The sequence below is a fragment of the Mobula hypostoma genome, chromosome 6, assembly GCF_963921235.1.
Source record: "Mobula hypostoma chromosome 6, sMobHyp1.1, whole genome shotgun sequence".
Taxonomy (NCBI): Eukaryota; Metazoa; Chordata; class Chondrichthyes; order Myliobatiformes; family Myliobatidae; genus Mobula; species Mobula hypostoma.
Genome location: NC_086102.1, coordinates 138,660,136 through 138,682,332, shown reverse-complemented (window position 1 = coordinate 138,682,332; position 22,197 = coordinate 138,660,136). Strand labels below are relative to the sequence as shown.

The following is a 22,197-nucleotide window of genomic DNA, read 5'->3' as shown; positions in this document are numbered from 1 at the left end:
AAATTATGTTTGACCACCACATTGTCAGTTAGTTTATTTAAAGATAAAGGAAGCGAGGATGCAGAGAATTTTATGAGGACATTGCTAGGACTCGAGTAGCTAGGTTGCAGGGAGTGGTCGGGCAGGGTAGGACTTTATTCCTTGGAGCATAGGAGTCTGAGGGGTGATCTTTTAGAAGTGTATGAAATCATGAGGAACATAGATAAAGTGAACCCACACACAGCCCTTAATCAAGGATAAAGGGATCAAAATCGTCTTTAAAGTGAGAACTGAAAAAATAATGTGACTAGAGAGGCACTTTTTCCACACAGAGGGTGGTAATTTATAGAATGAGCTACCAGCTGCTACAATAATAGTTGGAAAAACATTTGGAGTAGTCATAGACAGTAAATGTTTAGAGAAATATGAATCAAATGCAAGAAAATAAGACTAATTTAGATGAAAATCCGAGCCGTATGGATGAGTTGGCCAGAAGACTTGCTTCTGTGCTATATGTCTCGATGTATCTTTCTGATGAATTCAGCAACTCTTTTCAAGCGAATGGGGTGGGACGAGATCCACTGCCCAAGGTTAGTGAGAAGTGAAGGGCCAGATATGGAGAGTATCTGACTCCTTGGTTCAATACACTCAGGAACCATCCCTCAGGGTATGAGCTATGAAGAAAGATTGAAAGAATTACAGTAAGTCTTTTTAGCCTAAGTAGATGTAGAACGAGAGGAGAAATGATAGAAGTGTTCAAAATCATTAAGGGTATGTTAGGGTGATGCCAACTGCTACTTCAAAATTAATCTATCATCAAGGCCACAGGGCCATAAGTGGAGACTGGTTAAAGGGACATTTCAGGCTAACATCAGGAAGCACTTCTTTACATAGCAACTTGTGGACACATAGAACAAACTACCTAGTTGAGTAGTTGAGATTAGCACCTTACAGAACTTCAAATCTAAACCTGGTTATTACTTCAACATACTATGTGAATAGGAATTTGACAAATTTTGTTGGGCCAAAAAGCCTGATCTTGTCAAAAAAACTTTATAATGTTCTAATCTTCAATTTGGTACTGAATCTAGAGACAAAGATCAACATCTGTATGTCCATACTATTGTGTGCAGGCAGAATGGTCCAGAATGCATTGCCAACTTCACTGCTGGCAGCCAGAAGATCCCAATACTAGTTTGTTGCCACTATGATCTGGCTCAATGATTTGTAAAGGAGGATGTGAGATATCCAATGGAAAGAACAGTGCAATTATCCCTGTAGGTTTTCACAGATAAAACAGTGGAAGGTGTTTTATGTTTAAGAAAAACTGAGCAGCTCATTTATTTAACACCAAAAACTGAATACACAGTAAGAGTATTTTACATAATTATATCATCACATCAGAACAGCCTCTTGAAGTGAACCCCAACCCAATGTCGGTGGTTGTGAATTCTGTACGTTTCCACCAATTACATTACCCTACACAGGCCCCCCATAGAATTCATGAAAACTGGCATTATGAGGCTATCCAGAGCTCAGATAAGCCACCAGGCTCGTGTCCTATGTTCCATGGGTGGAGGAACAGCAGGTGCCTCTGGCTCATCCAGGGGTGTGTTAATATGCTCATAGTCATGTAATGACAGCAGCGGCATTGTAGCAGAATCCTCCAAATCTTGGTGGGCCGGTTTAAGGCGATTTACCAAAGACATTCAGGTTTGCCCAAACTGGCTGCAGTCCAAACACTTTCTAAGGCCATGCCAAGCAAACTTAGGTGCAACCAATTTCTGTGAGGCTTTTTGGCATGGATGCGAGAGGCCATGTATGAAGTCATAAACAGTTTGGCTCAGGTTTGCGGGGCGAGGGTGACTGGTTGAGTTTTTACACAGGAGAGAAACCCCAGCTTCCCTAAACTGAATGTCAGCCAACTACAGGCCCATGACTGCTGTTCGATAAGCCTGGACCTCTGGGTCAGTAACTTGGTCAGTACCAGCATAGTCAACCCCTATGTGAATAGCCTCAGCGACTGGCCGTGAGAACCATCGGATTTAGGAGCCATATGGAGAGGTGAAGCCCAGGGGTTATTCAACTGGTGTAAAAAGGATGGTGATGTCCCAGGAGAGACAGCATGTGGTCCATTAGGCCAGGCGGCCTAGCATCGCTAAGGCCAGGAAAGGAGAGCAACTGTTTGGCGCGATCAGACTCCAATAGTCCAAAAATCTGTAAAAAGTGAGCGATCAGTGTTTATCATGTTCTGGTTGGAGTTCTAGTAGACTCATCACTCTTGCAGCCATGTAATTACCAAGCAACACTACCACATAGAAATGTTTGGTGTTGTGTCTCAGTGCAAATTTGGCCTCAGCTTGTACGAACCATGAACACAAGCGTGGTAAAAGTACTTTGAGTAATTACATCGTCATGTCAGAACAGCCTCTTAAAGTGAACTCCAACCCAAAGTCAGTGGTTGTGAATTCTGTACATTTCCACCAATTGCATAACCCATCCCTAGTCTCCTGGCGATATTTGCCCCTCAGTTAGCATCGCAAAACATCTTATTTGGCCATTAAGTGTAAGTCTCTTTTATTCTATGGTGCATTTGACATTACTCTTAGGCTTTTCTTCTACACTAATTACCATTTAACATGGTGGTGGCCATAATAGCTGGTAAAATTGTAAAACAGAACAAAAGAACTAATAAATGTCAATCTTCACTTTAATCTCAACAAGCTGAATCACCAAAGTATGTTTCAAAAGTGAATATTTAAATTATTCAATAATAGACTAAGACATAGTTGGCCAAATTTGCCTGTCACCAGTCCCTTTTTGGCTCTTTCCAGAACCAGAAGTAGACCTATTCCTCCTTTTTCAGCTTAAAGGAAGCAGTGCAATTTCATCAGTGTTGATCACAAATGAATATTTAAATAATAAATGAGGATCTTATCTGAAGATTTTTACTGATGGCTCAGTGGACCCAGAGAGCAGTAGGGCAGGATTTGGGATGTATGTGTCTCAACTTGGAGTTAAGATTGGTCACCGGGTTTCAAATGGTGTTTCTGTCTTTACAACAGAACTATTAGCAATCCTCTGGGCCTTATGGTGGATAGAAGACTCTTGACCATGCAGGGTTATCATCTGTTCAGATTCTGCTACTGCCTTAGAGTCTATAAAAGGGAGTAAATCAAAAGCTCGTCCTGACATAGTTATTGAGATTCTCTTAGTTTTGTTTAGAGTAGGGAAGATGGGTTGTGAAGTCAGATTTACATGGATACCTGGGCTTGCTGGGGTGAAGGGAAATGAAATTGTGGATGGCATTGCAAAGTCTTCCTTACAGAGCAGGCAAGTAGAAGTTAGAGTTCCCTGAGGCAGAGCAGAATTGAGAAGTCGGATTAAAAAAGGTATAGCAAAGAAGTGGCAGGAGGATTGGAAAAATGAATTAAGGGGCAGGCCTTATTTTTCTAGTCACCCACTAGTTAAAAAGGTCTCTACCTTTTAAGTTGAAGAGCTATGGTGAAATTTTCAAGACTTAGGTTGGGGCATTGTGGGCTAAACTATTATTTAAAGATAATAGGAAAACATCCTATTGGATTATGTGACTGTGGTAGTCCAGAGACAGTCCAGCATGTTTTGCTGAGCTGTAATCGATACAAAATTGAAAGAAGCATACTGTTCAAGAGGCTATCTGGCTTAAATTTATTTTGGTTTTCTATTCAATCTTTGTTTGGACGTCGTGAATCAACATCTGATTGAAGAGTCTATCATTCAGTTTATATGTGAGACTAGGTTGTATTCGAGAATTTGAGTTCCTTAAAGTTATATAATTAATTATACATCCTGCGGAGGGCTGTAATACGCCTAGATGCGTCTAAACAGCCGGAAATAGAAGAAGAAGAAAAGAAGAAGAAGATGACAACAACCAAGGCTACAATGTGTAGATGTAATGTCATAGCACATTTATTCAGAATCAACAATCAACACACCAAGTGTAATTGTGAATTTTCAATACATCATGGACACATTGCATATTTTTAAATTACTCCTGTCTTGGTGAAACTTGGCGACATTTTGACTGATGAATTATTGCATATTCTATATAGAGGGAATCAGATGTTGAACAAACAGAACTATGTTTTTAAACAGAACAATGTTGAACTTTAAAGTCAAAATCAAAGCTTTGCTTTAAAAGCCAAAGGAAATATGATTAAAGTTTCAATCACTTCAATATTTAAGCCAAAGGCATTTTACAATTGTTTAAAGTATTTCCAGGATGTCTCATTGTTTGATTTATATTGTGAACTAATTAGCTGAGTTTATTTAGTTTCAAATTTGACAGCTGATTTACATTCATTCCCAGAAATTAATTATAATTACAAAAGAAAAAAGAATTGATGCAACTGCTTCAGTACCATGAATTTTTTTATCCTGTTGAATTCTAAAATAATTCTTTAAGTTTTAAAAGAAATAAATAATGTATAGACATTGAAATTATCTGAAAATAGTTCCATCACAGATATTATGCTTCAAATGTTAAAATAAATTAGCATATAAATATTAAGGACACAAAATTACTTAGGGATATAAGAAAGAGTATCATGCTACATGACAGCTTCAGTATAACCCAAAGAGCCAGTACTCTAGGTTATTCATTCAGAAGGTTCCTCAGCAGATAAACAATAAGGAAATTATTATAAAGACTATGTTGTGCAAATTTTTCTTACATTTTTGTCTAAGTGAATAACGTAAGCAACAGAGTTATGACATTGAGATTGCTATTGAAAGATTGTCACAACTGGAGAGAAAGAACATATCTGTTTGATTCAGTGATTTAAAAATTCCAATAATATGTTGTCATAAGAGAAATGCATGGTTTGTAAATGTTCCAACACTGAAAGGTATCATTCAACCCATTATTTTCAAAAGTTATCTGATATATTTCTCATCATTTTAGTTAATAGTCTGGATCACTTGCACAGCATAATTAAACAAAAGATGGCAAATTTGCAGGAAACAATGGACAAAAAAAAATTGTAATTCTGATATAAGCATATAAAAGCACTGATGACAACATTCATTTCATATAGGACAATTGATTCCCTCTATGAAGAACTAGTTCGTGAAGGTCTGCTCATAAAGCCGAAGAATATCCAACTTTCTGATTTCAAAGGTATGAAGAAATTGTTTCCACTTTCACAAAATGGTTTGCAAATGAGAAGCATAAGGTGATAGAGTCCTAGAACACTACAGCACAGAAGCAGGCCCTTCCGTCCACATGGTCTATGTCTAACTATTTATCTGCCTAGTCCCATCGACCTGCACCCAGACCATAGCCCTCCATGCTCCTCCCATTCATTTACTGTAAGGGGGTTTCATTTCTTATGTTATTGCGTAGGCTAATTAAAATGGCTTCTTTGTTTTGTTATACTTGGGAATGCTTCTCTGTTATGTTAAATGCTGAGAAAGTTTTTTGCGCTAGCAGCTTGTTTTGGGTTAGGAGTGTGATAAGAATATGTTACGAACCAATTGGGATAGTTGTTATGTTTTTGGTGTATTTGAAGATACTGTATGCACGGGGTTTTGGGGAGAAGGCGGGAGAGAGAGACAGAGGATGGGCCAGGTGCTGTGAGTCTGCTAACGGGGTCGGACCCCGAGCGGGGCGTTCGGCGAGGAGAGGAGATGGAGACGGACTCGTGTGGAGCGTCTGGTTGACCACCGTTGTTGGTCCCAGGCGGCCGGTCGAGGTGGTCCGAGGGGTTGCAGGGCAAAGAAGAAGGGTCCTGAGCTCCAACTGTTTGTGCACGAAGAGATTGAACTTTGATAAGTGTGGTGCCTTTTATTTTCCTTTTATATTTTATTCTCTATTAATTATATAGTTCCAGTAATATCTATAAACTGTAAATCATTTAATCGTAACTGGTGTATCGTCTGTTATTTGGGCGGGGTGGGGTACATCACACAGCATCCACACAAACTAATTACCCAGTTTGGCGGGGCCGGGGCTGTTTCCCTAGACGACAGCGAGCCGAGCGACCCTAAGGGTGGCCAGGGGAGCTACATACCTATTCAAATTTCTCAAATGTTGAAATTGAACCTGCATTCAGCACTTGTGCTGGCAGCTCTTTCCACACTCTCACCACACTCGAAGTGAAGTTCCTCCTCATGTTCCCCTTAAACATTTTACCTTTCACCTTTAACCCATGATCTCTAGTTGTAGTCTCACCTAACCTCAGTGGAAAAAGTCTGATTGCATTTTCCCTATGTATACCCTTCATAATTTTGTATACCTCTATCAAATCTCCCCTCAAAACTCTGGACAGGAATGTGGATAAGAATGGTTTAAATGGACATTGGCTAAATGCAAGCAAACAGGACCAGTTCAATTAGGCAATTTAATCAGCTTGGACAAGTTGGGCCAAAGAGCCTTTTTCTGTGCAGTATAGCTGAATCACACTAGTCCTCACCTTTCAGCCTATTAGCTTCCATATTGTGCACATCATCCCTTGTCACTTTGACCAGCTGTAACAAAATCCCATCACTAGCTGTGACTTCTCCCCATTCCTTTCCTCCTTCTGCAAGGACCACTCCTTCTGTGATTCCCTGGTATGCTCTTCCTCCACCGATGTTCCAGACACTTGTGACTTTGTCCTCCAACCCCACCCCTACCTGGCTAGACTTGCACACAATCCTTCCCCATTATTTTTGGATCCAGAAACAATGCTGGCATCAAACAAACAATAGAAGATTGAAAAGAAGGAAGTAAAAAGCATAATTTTTCTGAGTGTTTACACATTTTACCACATATATATATTCTTTATCCTGCATGTGGTAAAATGTGTAAACACTCTGGAGAAATTATGATGACCTCATAGTACTGCGTTCGATTTGCAGAGCTCTTGGGTTCAGAGTGCGGAGACTAACTAATGTTATCATTTTATTGAATTCCATTTATTATATGAGGGAAGCCTATAGCACACACCTGTGCAGCAGCAGAAATACACTGGTAACAATTTAGAGCTTATGATACTGAACTGCATTGCTCAGGTTCAGTTTGATTTAGAAATTTTGCTGTAGGTACTCAAGATCTTGTCAAAGACAACATACAGTATAAGCCAATATCCACTTGGGCCAACTGACTGCTTAGCTTAATAAAATTAATGCCATGGAAATAAAGCTATTCCCTTGAGTACATCTCTCATAGATTTAAGTGCAGGGCCATGGAATTGATTACTAGATTTAACGCAACGCTTTACAGCTCGAGCTGTAGGATTAGATTTCAATTCCCACCACTGCCAGTTGGAAGCTTGTATACTTTTCCTGTGATGACAGTTTCCTCTGGATGCTTTGGTTTCCTCCCACATTCCACAGATGCACAGTCAGGGTTCGTGAGTTAGAGTTAGGGTTAGGGTGGGTATACTATATTGGTGCTGGAAGTGTGGCAATACTTGTGTGCTGCCCAGCAAGTATTTGATGCAAACAATGCATTTTACTGCTCCTTTGAATGTACATGTGACAAATAAAGCTAATCGTTAACAACTCAGATGATTTCTTTCAGCCTTATGTCTTATCTTAAGTGCAAATATTCAGTAGAACGTACAAAATTAATTTATTAAGTAGCTGGTATGAAAGGTGCTTCAGTTCAAATGTGGTATTAGACCACTTAATATCTCAAATAAGAACCTAAGGAAAGCATGATGACAAACTGACAAAATGATTTATTTGATCCAATCTTCATGGTTAGTTCCCTACTTCTTGTTTCATGTGTAGGTGAGTACAACTACCTGGGGACCACACTACGGCAAACAGATATCGAGCCTATGCCTTCCCTCTTGGATGTGAAGCAACTGATCACATTGTATGGGATTCTTCCCTTGGGTAAGGGCCTGATATGACAAATAAGACTTTGATTGAATATGCTTAATATTTAAATGTGGAAGAACTCAATCAACAAACATGTAGATCTGTATTTGTAATCTGTCAGAAAGGAAGTCTGAATGATTCTGTTTTAATGCAATAAGTGTCTATATAGTTATATTAACACTGGCCAAATGACACAAATGATTCTGTTTACTTATATAATCCAAAACAATTCGGTTGTCCCAAATCAGTTTCTCCAAGAAGATTGGGAGATTAGATATTAGATATCAGATTCAGAATTATTTATTTATTACATAGAGTATACAAAACCTATAGTGAAATGTGTTGTTTGTGTCAACAAGCAACACAACCAAGAATGTACCTCTGCAAGTGTCACCATTCTGCTGCCAACATAACATGCCCACCATGTTCAACAGAACAACACAAGCAGCAACAACAGTAACACAACTACAAAACAAAACAACAGCAAAACAAGCCCATTTCCCACCCGCTCTCACACACAGACAAGCCTCCAAACGCAGGACAGGCTGCCTCTCCATCTCTGACCTCCAGTCCATGGCCCTATACTCACAGACGTCAGGCCTCTGATCTCGGGACACGCTGACCCTGGAGCTTCGACCTTTGGGCCTCAACTGTCTTTTTGGTTTCCACTTCAAAATATATTGTTGAATTGAAATCTTCTGAAGTCCCAACAGCAGCATCATTATAATGCAACTTCCACCACTTCGTTGCACAGCATTTGGAAACCCAACCCGGAAAGCCACAATCTCCTTGGCGACTAGCACTATTCCCTCTAAGCTACGCAGATGCACGACCACGCAGTAACTGAAATGCTCCCATGCACATAGCCTCTGTTGCCGTGCAGCTGGAATTTTCTTTTTTATAATGTTAAAGCGCCATGCAGTTTTCAGACCATGTAAAATTTTCCTGCTTAGGGCAATGGTTGGTCTGCACAGCTGTAAAAAGAAAAATTAGAGGGAACGTTGGCAACTAGCACCTGCGTCTCCTGCCAGTTAGGTTGTCCTCTTGAAATTGCCTGCCATATCAACCACATATTTGTGCTACTTGTGGGATGATCAATGAGTCAAAAATAACTATTTTGACATTAGTTCTATTCTACATAGATTTTCATTGTCACTTTGAACAAGAACTGAGCACTTTGAAACATGTTCTTGCTTTGCTGCTGCTTGCGAGTAGGTGGGAGAGTGGGGGAGCTTTGGGGTTCTAACATTTTGGTTGTCACTCATTCTTTGGGGCATGTCTGTGAAATAACAAGAATTTCAGGTTGTATATTGTCCCAATTTCTCTGATATTAAATGCAACTGTTGAACTATTGTATGAACAGTCTTCACCGAGTGTTGGAGCTACCTTTAGAAATGCACTTTGAATGCTACCAAATAAAGAATCAAACTTGTAATGTCCCTTGTGGTTTTGTGAATGTCCAACAAGAATCATTTTATTGACACAAGAAATTCTGCAGATGCTGGAAATCTTGAGCAACACACACACACCAGCTGCTAGACAAATTCTGCAAGTCAGGCAGCATCATTGGAGGGAAATAAACAGTCAATGTTTCAGGCCAAGACCCTTCATCGGGACATTGATTTCATTAAGCTGAAAGTTCCAATTTCTGTTGCAAGGGAGTTAAAAATTGTTGCCCAATGATTGACATCATAAGTTGTACATTTGATGCTGACAAACCAACAGACGAGCCAATGTGATAATTTTAGTGATAATTTTTCAAAACTCGTTAGATTCTGGACTAGTTCCTGAGGATTGGAGGGTGGCTAATGTAACCCCACTTCGGGGAATTATAGACCGGTTAGCCTAACGTCGGTGGTGGGAAAACTGCTGGAGCCAGTTATCAAAGATGTGATAACAGCACATTTGGAAAGCGGTGAAATCATCGGACAAAGTCAGCATGGATTTGTGAAAGGAAAATCATGTCTGACGAATCTCATAGAGTTTTCTGAGGATGTAACTAGTAGAGTGGATAGGGGAGAACCAGTTGATGTGGTATATTTGGATTTTCAAAAGGCTTTTGACAAGGTCCCACACAGGAGATTAGTGTGCAAACTTAAAGCACAAGGTATTGGGGGTAAGGTATTGATGTGGATAGAGAATTGGTTAGCAGACAGGAAGCAAAGAGTGGGAATAAACGGGAACTTTTCAGAATGGCAGGCAGTGACTAGTGGGGTACCGCAAGGCTCAGTGCTGGGACCCCAGTTGTTTACAATATATATTAATGACTTGGATGAGGGAATTAAATGCAGCATCTCCAAGTTTGCGGATGACACGAAGCTGGGCGGCAGTGTTAGCTGTGAGGAGGATGCAGGGTGACTTGGATGGGTTGGGTGAGTGGGCAAATTCATGGCAGATGCAATTTAATGTGGCTAAATGTGAAGTTATCCACTTTGGTGGCAAAAATAGGAAAACAGATTATTATCTGAATGGTGGCCGATTAGGAAAAGGGGAGGTGCAATGAGACCTGGGTGTCATTATACACCAGTCATTGAAAGTGGGCATGCAGGTACAGCAGGCGGTGAAAAAGGCGAATGGTATGCTGGCATTTATAGCGAGAGGATTCGAGTACAGGAGCAGGGAGGTACTACTGCAGTTGTACAAGGCCTTGGTGAGACCACACCTGGAGTATTGTGTGCAGTTTTGGTCCCCTAATCTGAGGAAAGACATCCTTGCCATAGAGGGAGTACAAAGAAGGTTCACCAGATTGATTCCTGGGATGGCAGGACTTTCATATGAAGAAAGACTGGATGAACTAGGCTTGTACTCATTGGAATTTAGAAGATTGAGGGGGGATCTGATTGAAACGTATAAAATCCTAAAGGGATTGGACAGGCTAGATGCAGGAAGATTGTTCCCGATGTTGGGGAAGTCCAGAACGAGGGGTCACAGTTTGAGGATAAAGGGGAAGCCTTTTAGGACTGAGATTAGGAAAAACTTCTTCACACAGAGAGTGGTGAATCTGTGGAATTCTCTGCCACAGGGAACAGTTGAGGCCAGTTCATTGGCTATATTTAAGAGGGAGTTAGATATGGCCCTTGTGGCTACGGGGATCAGGGGGTATGGAGGGAAGGTTGGTGCAGGGTTCTGAGTTGGATGATCAGCCATGATCATAATAAATGGTGGTGCAGGCTCGAAGGGTCGAATGGCCTACTCCTGCACCTATTTTCTATGTTTCTATGTGAATTGAAACCAAAAGAACCTGGCCCAGTTTGGTGTTTAGTGCAATTTCATTGTATTGCTGCTACAAAACAAATTTCATATCATGTAAGACAGTGATAAACCAGATTCTGATTCTAGAACTAATCGCATATTCAGTTACTTTAAGGTAGATCAAATATCAATCATGTGGCATTTAATAGGCGGCACTAAACAACATGATTTCTAGGTATGCCATTTTAATGAAGAACATAGCCGAGCAAAGTACATGTCTGTAAGTAAATGAGAGGAAATTAATGAAAAGCTTGATGGTAACCTTGAGCTTTGAGAAACAATTTGAACTCTATTGTGTGCCTTACATTCCTTTTTAAAAATTAAGCTCTATGATGCAAAAACAAGTTTCCTCAGAGTACATTAAAGACCTGTTGGAAAGCTGCCATTCCCATAGCACACTGTTGCTTCCTTCTGTCTGTGCAAGATTGAAAGCAGATCCTAAGCACAGTAGATTTTGAGTTTAGAGGTTTATCCAAGTGTTTGACTGTATGTCAAGGTCAATAACGAGGTCAGAACATGATATCCAAATTTAACTGTCCTTGGCTGTGGCAGTTTGGAGGCAGTACAGTTCTGTTGTGCAGGTACTCCTGCAATGTTCATAGAGCATGGAAACAGGCCATTCAGTCCATTGTGTCCACAGTGATCAGTAAGTACTCATCCATATACTTCCACCTTTTAGCACTTAGCCCATAGCCTTCTACGTGTAGATAATTTATGTACCCATTTAAACACTTCTTTAAGACAGTGCATTGCAGGTATTCACCGCTTTCTGGGTGAAAAGGACCCCTCTGACTCCCTTTAAATCTCTTGCCTTTTACTTTAAAAGTGTGTGTCCTTAAGTTTAATTCTCCTCTGATAAGGGGAAAATTTCCCGCGATATACTACTAATCTACCATTTACTATCTAGACCGCTCATAATTTTGTAAACCATATTCACGTCCCTCTTAACCACTGCTCCAAGAAAAACAGACCTAGCCTCTCCAGTCTTTCCTCTTAACTGAAACATTTCATCCCAGGTGCAATTTCTCTTAACCTTCTCTAGTGCTATCACATTGTTCTTATCATGTGGCAATCAGAAATGCTTGAAGTACTCCAATGAGCTCTGACCAACTTTTTATAAAGTTGAAGACCAGCTAAAGATGAACCTGCAGACACTACCACAGGTGGGGCAGAAGGTGTTTGAAACGTGGGTTGTGGGTTGTGCATTGCTTTCATCTTTTTCATTGGACGTCTATATGTTTGCAGTGATAAGACTCAGGTTCCTTAAAGTCATTCTGAAAGTTCCTTCTACATTTTGAGCTGTGATTTCCATCGATGAAGGTATTGCACTTTGTCAAAGGGGCTTTGGGAAAAGTGGAGAATCTTTTGTTCTATACACCTGAAATCTCTGGCTTTACAGTGCTTGATTCTGGATCAGGCATCAGTAACTATATTTACCTGTCCATTGGAACTTGGTGAGTGTAATTAGAATTTGAGCACAAGAGATTTTGGCCTGGGACAGGATGATAATGTCAGTTAAGATCCTGCCAGTGGATTGGAGGATTTTCAGAGACAGTATTAGTAGTATTTCTGCAGTTCATTGAGGTGCCTGATCTAGGATAAACCTTTAGTCAGAAGCATACAGCAAAGTAAAGATTTCTGCTTTTCAATAGATTGAGTTTTGATGAAGTACCAGGGGATCTCAAAAAATTGTATCCAACTTCAGGAAAGGAGGTGCTGATTATTTGTTTGTTTATTGATTAATTGTTTTATCCATTCATTCATTTATTTAGTTAGCAATACAGTGAGGTGTAGGTCCCTCTGGCCCTTTGAGCCACGCTGCCCCAACTACCCCTGACAAACCCAATTAATCCTACCTAATCACAGGACAATTTACAATGACCAATTAACCTACCCAGTATGTCTTTGGACTGTGGGAGGAAACCAGAGGACCTGGAGAAAACCCACTTGTTCCATGGGGAGGACGTACAGAGACTCCTTACAGAATGGCACCGCAGTTGAACTCTGAACTCCAGGATGCCCAAGCTATACTAGTGTCATGCCAACTGCTAGCCTACTGTGGCACCCTAAATAAATGCAGAGATGTCTTTTCTGCCATGGAAGGTGAATGATTATTTATTTATTTAGCGACACAGCATCAAGTAGACCCTTCCTGCCCTTCGAGCGACACTACCCAAGCAATCCCTGACAAATCCAATTAACCCTAACATTATCACAGGGCAATTTACATGACCAAATAACTTAACCGATAAGGCTAGGAGTGGAAGAACACCCATCAAAGTTGCTGGTGAACGCAGCAGGCCTGGCAGCATCTCTAGGAAGAGGTACAGTCGACGTTTCAGGCCGAGACCCTTCATCAGGACTCAGGATTAGTGTGGGGGGAGTGGAGAGCAGAGCGTTCCGAAGGAGTGAGATTGGAATGGGGACAAGGTGCGGTGAAGTCGAGACGGTTGATGTCCCATCGGCAGTTAGCGATAAAGAGATCCAGAGCAGGCAGAAGACCAGAGCGGGGTGTCCATGAAGAAGAGGAGGGTTGAAGGCAGGAGAAGGGGTCATCGGTGGGGGTGGAAGAGTCCTTGCCGAAGAAGTAGGGACGGAGATGGCGGAAGAAGAGTTCTGCATCATGGCGAATGCGGAACTCGCTGAGGTGTGGGCGAAGGGGGACAAAGGTGAGGCGAGGAGTGGGGAGGGATGGCAGGGATCAATCTCCTATCTTTTACAGAAAAGCAAGTACTGAGTTCGCCTCAATTTGCTCCTTCCAGCGGATAAAAACTATTCCCTGAATAGCTGTATGAACTGCCTCCATTTAAAGGCACAATGAATGTGATCTCAACCACTTGTTCACCCCAAGAGACATAGTGGGAACAGCTTTAATCACTTGTGCTTATCTGAGCTCACAAAAACCTGCAAACACCATCAGATAAGGAGGACTGTTGAGCATCTTTCTCAAATGTACTTTAGCCAGCTGTAGAAATTCATCTATATTTCAGTTTCTACACCATGTAGTGCAAGCCATGGTCCTTCCTATAACAGGCCCAATTTTAGTGCATATTTGCATCGATGGAACCATTCCCAGAGGCCTTTCGTGAAAACTATTTATTCATTAGATACTTCATTGTACTTTTTCTTTAGTTTATTAGCTTTCCTTCAATGTGTAATGCTTTATAGAAGCTGTTCAACCAAAATTCTGAATTCATAGAGCATTGTATGTAAATATTTTAACTTTTTGAATTTCTTCTTGAAGCTTTAATTCTTGCCTTAAAGAGTTGCTAAGTAGAAATGTTGGCCTGACTTTGTAATTTTAGGTATTAATACTCCAGCGATCACAATTAATTATAATTTAACAAAGATTTTTTTCTTTTTTTTCCTTTTTACCAAGTTATATCCAGTAGAAATAAAATATTACAGCGTAGAGTCTACAACAGTTTGGTGTGACTGATAGCACTGACAAGAATTGTCGACTTTCTGGAGAAAGGATTTGGCAGATGCCAGCCCTGCACATTCACCTCAGTATTAAACATAGTAGCAAACAGATCAGAGCTCTGTAACCAGATCATTTCAACAGAAAACATTTTTATAGAATTAGGTTCTTCTTTACCAACTAGTTTCTTGATTGCTTAGTTACTGTACATCAGTGAATTAGGAGTGGCAATTCAAGCAATACATCAGATTTCAAATCATATAAGCTAAAAAGAATGAATTTTCTGTTCCTAATTGCCATCCTTCTGCAAAATCTGCATATTTAGAGAGGAAGGCTCAGTTATGAATCAACTCATGGATAAAGAAACTGCTAATAGTCACTGGCTATACTGAAGCATGAGAAGTAAAAACAAATAATAGAAGCAGATAGGGCCATTTGACCTCTTATCCCTGCTCACCCATTCAGTAAGACCATGGTTGATCATGTATCTCCATGTCCCTTTCCTACATTAACCCATCATCCCCTGACTCAAGTCACATCCAAAACTCCTTTCATTTTCATCCTGAATACACTCAATGACTAACCTTCCTGCCTCTCCCCGAGAAGAAATTCTAACCATTTACTGCTCTCTGTGTGAATGAAGTCACTTCTCATCCCAATTCTACATGACCAAACAGCATTTGAATAGTGTGCAAAAGGAAAATTGGTAGTTGTACAACTGTAAACCTTCATAGTTTACCTTTAAAGAGGAGAACATTGAGAAAGTAACACTTCCCATATTATTAAGTTAGCCAGTCAAAAGAAAACAGCAATGTGAGTAGAAATTTTAATGCGCTCAGATTGGGTAAGGAATGTAAATTCCTTGTGCTGGTTGTTTCATTACGATAAAGCCATGCTTGGCAAGTTAATCATAGCAGAACTAAATGTAGATAGACGTGGCTTTGATTAGATTTATTTCTCCCAACCACACTTCAAATACTTATACTTTACACTTTATTGTCGCCAAACAATTGATACTAGAACGTACAATCATCACAGCGATATTTGATTCTGCGCTTCCCGCTCCCTGGATTACAAATACTAAATATTAAAATATTTAAAATAGTGAACATTAATAAATATTTTTTTAAAATAAATTATAAATCATAAATAGAAAATAGAAAAATGGAAAGTAAGGTAGTGCAAAAAAAACAGAAGCAGGCCCGGATATTTGGAGGGTACGGCCCAGATCCGGGTCAGGATCCATTCAGCAGTCTTATCACAGTTGGAAAGAAGCTGTTCCCAAATCTGGCTGTACGAGTCTTCAAGCTCCTGAGCCTTCTCCCGGAGGGAAGAGGGACAAAATGTGTGTTGGCTGCATGTCTTTGATTATCCTGGCAGCACTGCTCCGACAGCGTGCGGTGTAAAGTGAGTCCAAGGACGGAAGATTGGTTTGTGTGATGTGCTGCGCCGTGTTCACGATCTCAACTTCCATACCAGGTTGTGATGCGTCCTAGAAGAATGCTTTCTACGGTGCATCTATAAAAATTAGTGAGGGCTTTAGCGGACAGGCCAAATTTCTTTAGTTTTCTCAGGAAGTAAAGGTGCTGGTGGGCCTTCTTGGCAGTGAACTCTGCTTGGTTGGACCAAGTCAGGTCATTTGTGATATTGACCCTGAGGAACTTAACACTTTTGACCTGTTCCACTTGCGCACCACCGATGTAAATTGAGTCGTGCAGTCCGCTACTCCTTCTGAAGTCAACAACCAATTCCTTCGTCTTGCTGACATTGAGGGATAGGTTATTGTCTTCGCACCATGCCACCAGGTTCTTAATTTCCTCTCTGTACTCAAACTCATGATTACCTGAGATACAGCCTACAATTGTTGTGTCACCAGCAAACTCATATATTGAATTTGATGGAGACTTGGCTACTCAATCATGGGTGTACAGTGAGTACAGCAGGGGGCTGAGTACACAGCCTTGTGGGGCACCAGTGCTCAGAGTGATTGTAGAGGAGAGCTTGTCTCCTATTTTTACAGCCTGGGTCCTGTCTGTGAGGAAGTTGAAGATCCAGCTGCAGATCTGAGTGCTAAGGCCCAGGTTCCGGAGCTTAGGAATCAGTTTATTTGGAATGATGGTATTAAAGGCAGAGGTGTAGTCAATGAAAAGGAGCCTTATGTATGCGTTTTTATTCTCCAGGTGTTCTAAGGAGGAATGTAGGGCCAGAGAGATGACATCTGCCGTTGACCTGTTACTCCGGTAGGCGAATTGCAAAGTGTCGAGGTTGACCAGTAGGCTGTAGTTGATGTGTGCCATAACCAATCTCTCGAAGCACTTCATAGCAATTGATGTCAGAGCCACAGGTCGATAATCATTAAGGCATGCCACCTTGCTCTTCTTCGGCACTGGGATTATCGTTGCCTTCTCAAAACACGAGGGGATCTTAGACTGAAGCAAGGAGCAGTTGAAGATGTCAGCAAACACTCCAGATAGCTCGCTTGCACAAGCCCAGAGAACCTGTGCCGGGACGCCATCTGGGCCCGTCGCCTTCCTTGGATTTATCTTCAGGAAGGCCCTTCTAACGTCCTCCTCGGTGACGATGAATCTCGATGCCACCAGGTCCGGTTCATCCGGAGGGAGCGGGACGCTCCTCTTCTGTTCAAATCTTGCGTAGAATACGTTAAGTTCGTCAGGAAAAGAAGCGCCACAGTTATTGATATTCTCAGCCTTTTCTTTGTGCCCAGTGATCTCACTTAGACCCTGGCATAGTCTACTGGCATCCCTCTGGTTAGCCTGGGCTTCCAACTTGGCTCGATATTGCCTCTTGGCGCCCTTAATGGCTTTCCGGAGTTCACCCCTGGATTCCGTGTAGCGACTGGTATTCCCAGACCTAAAAGCCACAGCTCTAGCCTTTAAAAGGGACTTGACCTCATAATTCATCCAAGGTTTCTGGTTGGGGAATACCCGGATCGTCTTAACTGCACACTAAGCATGTTTCAGTAATAATTCAGACACCCATTTGTGTCCAGGGAACTCTAACACAGCACAAGCGGTCATCTTCTGAAAAGTAGAAACAAGGAAAGCAAGTCAGCTAGAAAAAGAGCCACACATTTATGCAGTTTATTTTTGCCATTGTTTATAATATGTAATATAGTTGAATATATGTAGTTGCATGGGACTTCAATACATTTGTTTTAAAGGTTCCTGGGGTTGTGGGAAATGCTGTTTTCAAGGTTTTGGACTCAATTGTTGGAACTTTTGATGACTGTTTAAAAATAACAAAGTTAATACCTTTGATATGATATAGATTTCCTTCCCTTACTATGTACTCATTGACTCACTGGTCTGAAATTCTAATACTAATTAATGATATTTTTGGAAAACAGTCCCTGAGGGGACATTGAATTGTGCAGAGGGAAACAAAGTTTTAAAAGAAACAAGTAGGGGCAATAAGCATATTTTGTGTGCCACATTTCCCAAGGAGAGAATGGATTGCGCATAATTAGGCACGGCAAGATCCAATAAAAAGAAGTTAGGTTTAAATAGAGTGGACATTGTGTGAGTAGGCCAGTGTTAGAGTGGGGAGTTGAGGGTTTCTCTCATTGAGGCTTCGGCAAGGAGAGGTGTAGGCTGTAAGTAGATTTTCATTCATTATTTATTCTTTCTTTCTTGCACATTCAGAGAAGTGAGGATGCCAAGCAGGATAGTGGAATGCTCCTTTTGTGGGATGTGGGAAGTAAGGGGGGGGGGGGCACTAGTCTTCCTGATGACCACACCCGCAAGTAATGCAGGTTCTAGCAGCGGATGAGGCAGGATATACAGGGAGGTAGCTGCATCCAAGGAGGGAGAGATGGCATTACTAGTCAGGGAAATTGTCATGGCAGTGCTCAGACAGGACAGACTGGAAAGCTCGTCTAGTGAGGCTAAATGGGTAGAACTGAGGAGTAAGAAAGGTATAACCTCATTAATAGGCCACTCAGCAGTGGAGCCATATAGAGAGACTGCAGCCTGTTGCAAGAAACACAAAGTTGAGATAGTAGTTGATTTTAACTTTCCACATATTGACTGGAACTCCTATACTGTAAAAGGGCTGGATGGGAAAGGCCTTCTCAAATGTGTTCAGGATTTTCCTTAATCAGTACATAGAGGGATGTGATACAAGATCTGTTAGGGAATAAGACAGTGCAGGTGACTGAAGTTTGTTCAGGGGAATCCCTTAAATGTAATGATCCTAATGTCATCAGTTGTAAGATAATTGTGGAAAAGGATAGGTCTGCTCCTCAGGCTGAGATTTTAAATTGGAGAAAGGTCAATTTTGATGGTATTGGAAAGGATCTGACACATGTGGATTGGGACCAGAATATGAACCAGAATTGATTAGAGACATTAAGGTAAAAGAACCCTTAGGGGCAAGTGATCACAATATCAAGTTCACCCTGAAATTTGAGAAGGAAAGCTAGTTAGATGTATCAGTATTACAGTGGAGTAAAGGTAATTACAGAGGCATGAGAGTGGAGTTGGCCAGAATTGATTGGAAAAAAAAAACACTGGCAGGGATTTTAAAAATGCAAACACGAGGAAATCTGCAGATGCTGGAAATTCAAGCAACACACACAAAAAATGCTGGTGAATGCAGCAAGCCAGGCAGCATCTATAGGAAGAAGTACAGTCGACGTTTTGGGCCGAAACCCTTCGTCAGGACTAACTGAAAGAAGAGATAGTAAGAGATTTGAAAGTGGGAGGGGGTAGGGGAGATCCGAAATGATAGGAGAAGACAGGAGGGGGAGGGATGGAGCCAAGAGCTGGAAAGTTGATTGGCAAAAGGGATATAAGGCTGGAGAAGAGAGAGGATCATGGGACGGGAGGCCTAGGGAGAAAGAAAGGGAGGGAGCCTAGAGGATGGAGAGCAGGCAAGGAGTTATAGTGAGAGGGACAGAGGGAGAAAAGAGAGAGAGAGGAAAAAAGGGAAAAAATAAAAAATAAAATAAATAAGGAATGGGGTACAAAGGGGAGGAGGGGCATTAACGGTTTTTGCAACCTAAGTCCAAAGGGGAGCATTGGATTTTCTTTATACCCCTATTTCTTTGAATTAGAGGTATTTTTAGATGACATGACAATTCAGAAATACAGCTTGTACTTTCAAACCTTTTGCTTTGTTCAAGAGTCCATAATGTACTTGTTTGATGAAGAGTAGTACTCTACTATTAATGCACAGAGTAATGCCTTATGCTCTGTAATACGTCTTGCAAACTTATCCAGCTCTCTAGTTCCATATCAACCAATAAGTTGTTTCTTAAAGCCAAATTTGTTGATCTAAATTTTAGATACCTGTCCTAATATTGTTGATGAGTATGATTATTTTGATATTCTCAACCTTCTTTACCAATGATGATAGTCTTCGTCATTTTTCTGACCATACGTTATGTTTCAGTGAATAAGCTGATGCAAAGGTTAAGCTGTTGGAGTAGCAACCGGAGTTTTCGGCATTTGATACGGAGATTCTATCACATCAGCTGGGGACTTTAATTTAAAGTAACTGGTATCGTTATTTAAAAAGAAATATTAAATTAATGATTTCATAAGGATCCATTTGATCCACTAACACCCTTTGGAGAAGGAAGTGTTTCATTCTAGTCTACATGTGACTGCAGTGCGGTTGACTTTTACCTCCTTCCTCGATCAGATAGGGATGGACAATAATGCCATCAATACCCATATGTTTAAAGAAGTTTTATAAAGTCATTCTTCACGTTATGATCTTTTACCTTCCCTCATAGTTACTTTTTATCTTGTTTAACAACTCAAACATTGGAGAAACTTGGAGAAGTTTTGACTGATTTTAGGAGGAAAATAGTAAAAATGTAATGGTTCCTTAAGGCTGTCATAGCTGGAGGTGGTAGTGGGGATCAGCTTCCACTACCTATTAAATGTTCCCAATGGGATGTATCTCAAATAACCTCTGACAGTCAAGAATAGCTTCGGGCCTTCACGTGTGGCTTAGCTACTAAGCCAGTGGAAACATTTCTACCGACAGGAGAAGGGGAAAAGGCATATTAAAACCAGTCACTTCAGGTAGGTGGGGCTTGTCATCTAGAAGAAGGAAAACTCTGATCTCAAACCTCCTCTGCCTTGCAGCTATACCCACTTACGGGGAAGGCTTCGGGAGTAAACCCTGTGGAAAAATCCAGAGCTGTAGTCACTAAAGCAGTCCTATGTTGAGTTCAATATTGACTCGCAGCTCCTGTGACACCACTGGTGCCACATTGTATCGGTCTCTGCCATCCCTTTGATTCTTCAGCTGTGTGGAGAGAGAGTGTATGCTGCACAGGCAACAGCTTGCTCTCCATATCGCACAGCCCTGGCTTGCGTATCATGTAGCCTGCTGGGACGCAATATCTACGGTCAACCCCGAACAGCGGAGGCCCTTTTAAGTAAATGGTTATAGTAGTGCAAGTGGAATAGGTTTCTACCACCGTGTTATTGAGAATTAAGTAATTTATTAGTATCACTTGCATTTACTTACTTTTTTCAAAATTCCCTGTTATCTTCATTCAATGTTGGATTTCTAGTGAAAATGTTTTTCATTCACTTTAGTTCTGTATTGTAATCTTCTTTAACATAAGATACTGCAGCTGTTTGCTAAGCATCCAGTAAGTGCATACTAAGACAGTTTAAAATGGGAATGGTTAATTCCCCGTCCCCGCTCTCAGTGTTAGCAATTCACAATTAACAGAAACCAATCATGACACACAATGGCTTTGGCAGAAAGCGTGCTAATAATTCATTCATAATTCATGGTTGGATATCCCACAGTGTCTGCATTGATAATACCAGCTATATTATCCCACAGTGTCTCCATTGGTAATACCAGCTATATTATATGGAAAACAGCCAGTACATTTTGCACTTTCTGATCATTTCAGTTCAAAAAGTCAATGGAGAATTGATATATCATAAGAAAAAAAAACAGCAAATCTGTTTTGATCTACTTATTGTTAGGTTACAGAGAAGCATCCAGCAGAACTCCAAAAATGACTTTGTTTCATGCTTATCTGGATGTGAGGCAATACCTAATCCAAATTTTTCACAAACTGTACGTGTATTGACTTTGAGTGGGAACATTGGCTACTCTTCCATCACAGTCCAATGTCCAATCCAGTTGGAGTCTCCTATATGCTATCTCAAATAAAATTCAAGAAGAAGAGTGGTTTAAGCCTTAAAGCTGCCTTGATGAATAATGAAAAACAAATGGGTTCTCTAGTTGTAAAAACAAAATACTCCAAAGCTCCCATGTCACAACTCACGTATTTTTTTGGGAAGGTAGGACAAATAACAAAAAGAACATATGGAAGAAATCATCCAGATTAGTGCTTTTCCCTGGCAAGATATTTTGTTTGATGGCCTGACTGAACACCCCAACAGGTGCAGGTTGAAAAGTCATTTGTATTTTAGCATCCATTACAATACAGGGTGGAAAATTATACCACTCTTTGTCAATGCAATGTCATTCAATTCATTCTGTCCATCCCAGCAATTTTTTCTAAACAATAATTTTCATTTGAAATGTGTTGGTGCTCAGAGGGATATGGGTGCCCTTGTATCTGAAAGGTCTCAGTCTGAAATGTCAACTATTTATTTTCTTCCATAAATGCTGCCTTACCTAAATGCTTACAGCATTTTGTGTGTGTTACTTCAGATTTCCAGCATCTACAGTTT

At 40.8% G+C, this 22,197-nt stretch overlaps 1 protein-coding gene across 1 annotated transcript in view; it reads left to right on the top strand.

Moving 5' to 3' along the window:
• The window catches only part of iqca1 (IQ motif containing with AAA domain 1), a 190,847-nt gene that overhangs the window by 124,704 nt on the left and 43,946 nt on the right, over window positions 1–22,197 (top strand). Inside the window, exons 13-14 of the mRNA XM_063050029.1 lie at window positions 5,055–5,137; window positions 7,735–7,842. Coding sequence (XP_062906099.1) covers window positions 5,055–5,137; window positions 7,735–7,842 — 191 coding nt within the window. The remainder of the gene's footprint in view (window positions 1–5,054; window positions 5,138–7,734; window positions 7,843–22,197) is intronic.